Source organism: Synchiropus splendidus, chromosome 13 (genome assembly GCF_027744825.2).
Source record: "Synchiropus splendidus isolate RoL2022-P1 chromosome 13, RoL_Sspl_1.0, whole genome shotgun sequence".
In the NCBI taxonomy this organism is placed as follows: domain Eukaryota; kingdom Metazoa; phylum Chordata; class Actinopteri; order Syngnathiformes; family Callionymidae; genus Synchiropus; species Synchiropus splendidus.
The window spans coordinates 1,020,274-1,027,935 of NC_071346.1; the positions used below are offsets into that span (position 1 = coordinate 1,020,274).

Sequence of the window (7,662 nt, forward strand, 5' to 3'; positions counted from 1 at the left end):
GAATGGGAGGAGGAAAAAAAATGTGGCCACTAATCCATTAAGTGAGAGAGCCTCCAAACGTTGGAGCTCAGTCCTACAACACCAGCCCTTGCTTCCATCAGCTTCTCTTCTACTTCCCTTCTTCTTGGTGATGACTTCTGCCTCCCAGCAAACAGCCCAGTCAACGTCATCAGAGTCCAGCCTTCAGCGTTTGCGACCCTGTGACCCTCAACACGGCCATGTCTCGGCGCAACAGTGTGTCACACCTGCGCTGACTTCACATCTCACTCAGCACTAACACACGTGGGGCCAGCAGAGGGAGTTGTGAGCTGCTCTGACAGGAACCTCCTAACATGTCAGTGAAGAAGACAGACGTTTGGAGACTCTCCTGATGATTATTGATGACTGAACGTCCCACTTGCCGACAAAACACCGGCATGTCACGGAGCAGGAATCAGCCAGTGGAAAACTGGGACGAGGAAATTCCTGTTTACCAACAAGGCACCGCGGCGTCGGTGGCATGTTGGCAGCCTGAGCCGCCGGCGTGTCGGACTCGGGGCAGCTGAGTCACACGCTGAGGCACTCGAAAATGAAGGTGTCATGTTTATGAGGAGCCCCGCTGGTGTTGGAAAGCTGGCAGCGCCGCGCGCTCTCCAGCCACTGCTGCGAGATGAGGAGAGAGCTGCGGGAAGTTCAGGTGATTCCAAGCCACAAGGGAGCCAAGTGTGAAGCTTCCACAGATCCACTTTCTCCCCGGGAGGAGTGACGCTGGCTTCATCCCAGGCCTGCCCCACTGCACCACTGTGTGTCAGGCTCAGCCACCTCTGACCTGCATGTCCACCCACGAGTCACTGTCATCACTGGTTCAACTTCCATGTCTTCGAAGTGAGAGTTTTTAACTGAACAACTGCATTTATGGACTGATGATTTATTTAGTCTCAATTTCTGGACTATAGAGCTCACCAGGATATTAGCCCCACCCACTAAATTTCTGAAGGAAAATAGATCTTGTTCAAACATAATCCGCATGGTCTGTAGGTCGCAGATGCAGTGGTCACATCTTATCTTTTTATTCACAGTAAAGCCCTCAAAATGCGCTGTTTTCGCCCTCGTGCCCAAAGTTCCCACACCACTGCTGGTCTCAGCGGCTGCTTCTGGATTCCAGACCTCCAGGAGATCCACTCCGTTGACGGAGCTGTGGACACGCGGGCGGAAACAGCACATTTTGAGGGCTTTAAAGGTCAATAAAAAGCCTCGGATTCCATGGATTTCATCTGATTTCAGCCTGTAAAAGTGCATGTATTAGCCGTGCTGTTGTATAAGCCGTAGGGCTCAGACCGCGAGAACAAAGTAGCGGCTTATCGTCATTAGTTATTGTATTTCTACATGTTGGAAGTCCAGTTTTGTCTGCTATTAAAACCTCACTAACACATGAAGCTGTTTGCAAGTTCCAGTCCATCTTCTCTTCCTGTTTCACTCCAGTTTCCTCCCACAACAAGGAATTACTTTAACCCTGTGATGGACAGGTGTCCTTTCCAGGGAGTCCCGCCTGCCACACTATGTAGCTGGACAGGCTCCACCCCCACCGACCCATCAGGGGAGACGAGAAGATGATGACTGGAATATAAATTCCTCCGCTCTCTTCGTGGAAGGTGGGAGCAGGTGAAGGTCGTCGGCCTTTCAGGCATCTGAAGCGATTTTCTCTGAAACTTGTCTTGTACCTTTTCAGAAGCCAGTGCTGTCCATGTGACGCAGGGTTGCCGGCGCTAATCCCACTGCCACTGACCTTAACACGTGGAGGACTTGACTGCTGGGGAGGAACTTGTAGCTCTGGTGCCGCTCAAATGCTTAAACGCCATTGGCTCCTGGGCACATTTGTGTCCCGCCTCTTTGGTAGTCCTGCCACCTGGGCTGCCTTCCAGGCTCTGGCCACACGTTCAGCTGCGCTGAAGGTCAGCACTCGGGTCACACTGACAATTGGCATTGTCCACAGACTGGCGTGGCTCCAGAGGTACCAGAATAGCAAGCCGTGCCGGTCTGGGATGTTTGAGGAGCCAGGCTGTGGACGAGTGACCTGCCAAGGCTAGTCCACGGACGTGTCGGGTCACTGTCTGGACCCGAGAGGCAGGTCAGGAGGAGCCCTTATTCTGTCGGCACCGCGCAGCAGGACCCTCGCACCGAGGGCTTCAGCTGCTCCGTTGGTCTCGGTGCTCCTCTACATGGGAGACCATCCTCCTTCTGACACCGTCACACGAGTCCTGACTCTGGGACCCGACCCGTCCATCCCTCATGTTCAGTTGGACGCTCCCCGTGACCTCACACGACCCTCCCATCCGTGAGGCCGTCTGCAGCGCCGAGGCTTCAGACCCTCGCTCTCCGTGTCCCGCAGTCGTCAATGCTCGCTGGTTCTCGTCCTGGTCCCATCACTGCAGTCATCAGCCTCCTCTCATCCAGCAATCACGTTTCCCTCAACTGCCTCTTGGCTGCGCTTCATTGAACAAGGTCAGCGCCTCTGAAGGAAGGAGGTCAGGTGATCAGTCATGTGCGGGAAGAATAAATAGAGCCCATCTCTGGGGCCACGCAGAAGCTGAGCAACATGTCAAAACACTATTGATCACATTGGCCTCCACGGCCAGAAGACGCTTGTTTAAGCAACATACGGAACCGTCTCCACGCACGTGAAGACGAAAGAGCACGGAGGGACAGCAGCAGCAGCAGCCAAGAGAGCTTTAGTCCAAAGCTTCATCCGAGTGTGGTGAAATAAAGTCCAAACATAATCATGTCCCGGCACGTTCAGATCAAGTGGCGCCTCAAACCAAGGATTTTATGGGAGTTTTGTTGACTTGTTTGCTGGGTTTTCATTTGTGCAGCGCTTGTTTATCTGAACCATCCTTCCCTGACAATCACACAGATGCAGAGAATCTTGGAGGAGAAGGTGTGAGTCACATATGTCCTTGTCCTAGTTTCTGGGCGACAGGACCATCGATCATCCATCATCCATCTGCTCCTGGAGTTGGTGGCGCTCTGAGGTCAGACTCACTCCTGGCTTTCCACACGGCGACCGCTGCCTCCTAAGAGCCACTGATGATGTACATGCAGCAACAACCTTTGTCTTAAATAGAAACAACAGCATAGCCTTTTATAGAGGGTTGGCAGAGCGGCCGCTCACTCGGGGGGCGGAGAGGCCACCTGTGCTCAGAGAATAAAGGCGCCCCGAGGAGGGGCCGCTGCCATCATCACCACCCGCTCTGCTGATGGCCCCCAAGAAGAAGGAAGAGCCGGCTCCTGCCGCTCCGCCGAAAGCTCCGGAGCCAGAGCGGCCCAAGACGCCTCAGTTCAACCCTTCGGCCGTCACGGTAAAACAGCTCGCGCCACAACTCTGTGTGTCTTTTCTCCTCACCCTTCAGTCGGCTGGAGCTGAGCCCGGCGTCTGACGGAGTGCCGAGCCTCAGCCCACAGGTGCGACAGGTAGCTGCTGCTGGGGTGCTGCTGTGCACTGAACAGGAACAGTGGAGTTACTCGGCGACACTAGTAAGAGTCATCCGGAGGGTGGACAATCATTAGCTCCGTCAACATAAAATATAAAGCTGGCTTCAGACCAAAACACGCCTGAAAATATCTGCTGTTTTTAAAGGTTTTTGTTTCAGTTGCGGAGGGATTTCACGGAAGCTCTGAGTTTTCCAAGGTTTCTAAACTTGTTGTGACACTACTCTCTGTGAGGAGAATCCATTCACATGCAGAGATTTCTCATGTTAAAAATAGCTGAGGCGAGAAGACAAATCAGGACAAAGCGCTGGGTTTCTGCTGATGCGACGGAGACTGAAGCAAGCGCAGTAGAGAACCCTGGTGGCGAAAGCGAGGCACTGCAGCCCGCTCTGAGGCCACAGCCACGACTTTGTGGGCTCCTCTAATGACTTGCAGGTTTCTCTGTTGTTTTGTGGAAGTTAAAAATGGAGCGACTGTGGGTCGGAGGTCGTTTTGTGCTGAGCTGGCATCTTGCCTCTCTGACTGGTGAGGAGCGGCCTTGAGGTCTTGCCAGGGTGTGGCCAGAAGACCACCGAACCGGGAGTTAAAAATAGAGGAGAGTCATGTCTGGCGGCTGTTCTCTGCATCGCACGGGAATGTGACTCAGCTCTGACTCACCAGGTCCACGGTCAACTGAGCGATTGACTGTCATCTCAAACAATCCAGCGTCCCTCACCGCTTTGTTTTCTTTCTTCCCTGCAGCTGGAGTTCAGCCCGGAGCAGATTGAGGGTAAGACTGTTGCTCCGCTCGCATTCTTTGTGTGGAGATCTGACACACCAGAGAGAAGCTCTTCTTCTCTTCTTCTTCTTTATGAACGGCTCCTGCTTTGATGCCGACAGATTTCAAAGACGCCTTCCAGCTGTTTGACAGGACGCCCAACAATGAGATGAAGATCGCCTACTCTCAGTGCGGCGACCTGGTCCGAGCGCTGGGTCAGAACCCGACCAACGCCGAGATCACGTATGTCCTGGGGAAGCCCAAACCTGAAGGTAGAGCGTCGGTTCACCTTCCTCCGTCCTCACCCCCCTTTCACATCACACTGTTGCTGTGGTCACTTCACGATCGGAACATGCAAAACTTAATGACACAAGTCGTGACATAAATGTTGAGGTGATCAAAACATGACTGTACACTTAGCTAACGTGGAAGTGTTGGGGCAGCGCTCCTGCGATTGTCTTAGAGATCCCACCATTCATTTTCTCAACGTCCGGTCACGTGAGCTCCGGTAAAACCAGGCCAAAACCGGACACTTTGATGGTTTAAAAGACAACATACAACCAAATGACTGACCAAATGGTGACTTCCACCTGAAGACAGAGAGACTAAATGTGTATTTACCGACGTGTGAAGGATCCATTTCTTCACATCCTCTACGAGGATCTTCTTCGCGTCCCCTGGGTCAAAGCGCCGTGAAGGTACCGCCATCTGGTGGCCAGTTGAGCGCAGTGCACTCTGAACAACGTGGCGCATGCGTGTTTTCCAACACACAGCAGGAGCATGGCGTGTTTGTGTACGTGACGTCACAGTTTACCTAGTCGATAGTTGTCTTAAAACTAACTGCAAATGAATGCGCTCTGACACGTGACACACAGAGAGCAGTGACTGTCATGAAGCAAGAGGTCATGAATGTGAGCGACCCGTGACAGGACTCATGATGTGGAGACGCAAACTCGCCCAACACTAACATCTTCTTAAGCCACTGGATCAGGTTCAGTCATCAGACGTTGCAGTTTTTCTTTTGTTCATCGTTGTTTCACGAAGAAAAACATAACATCAGTCACGTTTTCATTTGACCCTTCTCCATGAGCTATTCAGCGTTTTCCTCACTTAAGTCCTGCTGGAATGGTTGATGGAGAATGGAGGTGCGGGACGTGGCGTGGAGTCAGGAGAAGGGTCTTCCTGTCAGTGGGGGTCATGAGGCACCTGCTGGGGTGACCTCTGCACTCCTCTCTCCCTCAGACATGCAGAGTCAGATGCTGGACTTTGACCAGTTCCTGCCCATGCACCAGCACATCTGCAAGGCCAAGGACCGCGGGACCTACGAGGACTTTGTGGAAGGCCTTCGAGTCTTTGACAAGGAAGGCAACGGCACGGTGATGGGCGCGGAGCTGCGGCACGTGCTGGCCACTCTGGGTGCGTGAGCTGCGTCTGGGCCCGCTGAGATTCAGGGGCTGACGCTCACTTTGTCCTGCTGTCCTGCTTCAGGGGAGAAGATGAGGGAGGACGAGGTGGAGCAGCTGATGCAGAACCAGGAGGACGCCAACGGCTGCATCAACTACGAAGCGTTTGTCAAACACATCCTGGCTTCTTAAGGGCGACGCGTGTTTCATTAAAGCAAAAACTGAGTCTCTTGTCCTCCAGTGAAACATCTGACCTACTACACATAACGAGAAGCGGGCCCAGCAGTTTCTTCTCTGGCCACGTGATGGCATGATTTCCCCTCCCTCCGTCGATTCACCTGCTCATTTCTCCATCGCCAAACCAGCAACCACGTGGAAGGTCTTGGCCATCACAGAAGCACTGTCAGAGTTGTCAGATATAGAGGTCAAAGTTCAGGCGAGCACATGGCCAGGAGCCAATCTAGTAGAGTTGATACATCCAGACCACTGTGTCTCTCAGAGGAGGGTCCCAGAGACTTCCCTTGTCCAGTCATTAGAAATCCCACACGTGCTGTTACTCAGAGAGAAGATGGCAGCTTCAGTCGCAGCGCCGTGGGGTCCAGTCAGTGACAGCCGGCCGGGAGCCTCACGATGAGCTCGGATGAATCCTCTCTCCTCCGACGCTTGTGCTTTTAAAAACCGCAGCATGTTGGGCTCCAGCACGGCTCCAGGTTCCGCTCGCTCAGACATTCAGATCCCAGGTCAGACGGCGTAATTCAGTCAAGCTTTGAAGTAATGTGATTCCTGCTACGAAGTGCACTTACACTTGAGCTGAGGTCACCATCTGGCGCCCTGACGCGCGTCCTGCTTGCCGGCTGCCTCTGTGAGTCACAGAGGGCCACGCGCAGCCACGTACAGCCGTGAACTTGCGCTGCTGTCGAATGAAGGAAAAGAATCGGCGGCTGAAAATCCCGCCAAGACACACTGCCGTGGGACTCGACCTTTTCAGAGGTGCGCGCTGCGCTATTTCAAGACACTTTCAAAACACTGCTAAGCTAGCTACAATGGAGCGCAGCCATTTTGAAAATACAATCAACTCAAAACTCTGATTTATTGCGCTAAATGAATCACGTGCGTCAGTCGTATGGCCAATGCCATCATCGCCAAGCTAATTAGCATGATGCTAAGTATAATATTGGTGTATTAAATACCTGATGAATCAGCAACAAGGTGTCAGTTAGCGAGGGCGTAGACACGGAGCTGTGATTGGCGTTGTGCGCTAACTACACTAAGCTAGGCCAGGGCAGCGTCGCTAGCAAAAACTGTTGCTAAAGCAGCGTCATGGAAGTCAAAGTATCTGACAGACATCAGCTCTTCTGCCCTTTAGAGGACGGTGAGGATGTTGCCATGGCGACAAGCGTGCCACGTCATATACAAGGCCGAGTCTCTCCATAGCTGGAGTGTGGACGACACCGAAGTTTGGGGCTTTGTTGGAGAAATTCAGAAGGAAGCTTGAGGCGTTCCTCAGGGCAGGACGAGATCCGGAACCTTCTCAGCTGCCGCCTCCTTCCCTCAGATCCTCAGACCTCCCCGCCCTGCTGATGTTCCTCAACGGTGACTCACCAGCGCCTCCAGCCTGATCATCCGTGTGAAGCTGTTAGAGTCAGACTTGACAAAGCTCCTCCAGGAAACTGATCTCATGTGGGGTGTTAGCACGTCCACTGACGGTGAACCCGTCGGCGTGAGAGCCGCCCCGAGCGGCTGCTGGAGCAGCTCTCTCCAGCTCCAGCAGCAGGCTCATGACACTGCTGTTGGTGCCCAGGCGCAGGACAACACCCCCAAGTCAGCTGACCACTCCAGGCTGGGAAAACACCACACAAAAGGTCGATGATTCAAACGTAGCCCGGGCTCAGAAATGAGCGAAATATGAATGGAAAAGAGACTGAATTTAAAAAATAAGAATATTTATAAAAATACCACCGTAAAGATTTGAAACATTTTACACCAAAACAAAACAAAAATCAAAAGAATACAGTCATATATCACTGTATCATTTGA

The 7,662-nt window shown here is 52.8% G+C and overlaps 2 protein-coding genes across 3 annotated transcripts in view; one reads left to right on the forward strand and one right to left on the reverse strand.

The window, feature by feature from the left end:
- Positions 1-5,280, reverse strand: part of pth1r (parathyroid hormone 1 receptor) — a 42,475-nt gene extending 37,195 nt beyond the window's left edge. The window contains exon 1 of one of the 2 annotated variants that reach the window (XM_053882332.1): positions 4,844-5,280. The gene's annotated coding sequence lies outside the window, so the exon portion shown is untranslated. The remainder of the gene's footprint in view (positions 1-4,843) is intronic. The other variant, XM_053882331.1, reaches the window with a different exon arrangement.
- On the forward strand, positions 3,196-5,850 carry myl13 (myosin, light chain 13). Its single transcript, XM_053882337.1, has 5 exons — positions 3,196-3,335; positions 4,207-4,234; positions 4,345-4,494; positions 5,465-5,638; positions 5,711-5,850. The coding sequence occupies exons 1-5, from the start codon at positions 3,234-3,236 to the stop codon at positions 5,815-5,817; spliced, it is 561 nt and encodes a 186-aa protein (XP_053738312.1). The 5' UTR covers positions 3,196-3,233; the 3' UTR covers positions 5,818-5,850.
- The last annotated feature ends 1,812 nt before the right edge of the window (positions 5,851-7,662 follow it).

Bases quoted from the DNA above. Each gene is read 5' to 3' on its own strand.
- myl13 (XM_053882337.1), top strand. From the start codon at position 3,234: ATGGCCCCCAAGAAGAAGGAAGAGCCGGCTCCTGCCGCTCCGCCGAAA. The intron at 3,336-4,206 runs GTAAAACAGCTC...TCTTCCCTGCAG, and splicing joins TCAACCCTTCGGCCGTCACG to CTGGAGTTCAGCCCGGAGCA. The intron at 5,639-5,710 runs GTGCGTGAGCTG...GTCCTGCTTCAG, and splicing joins GCACGTGCTGGCCACTCTGG to GGGAGAAGATGAGGGAGGAC.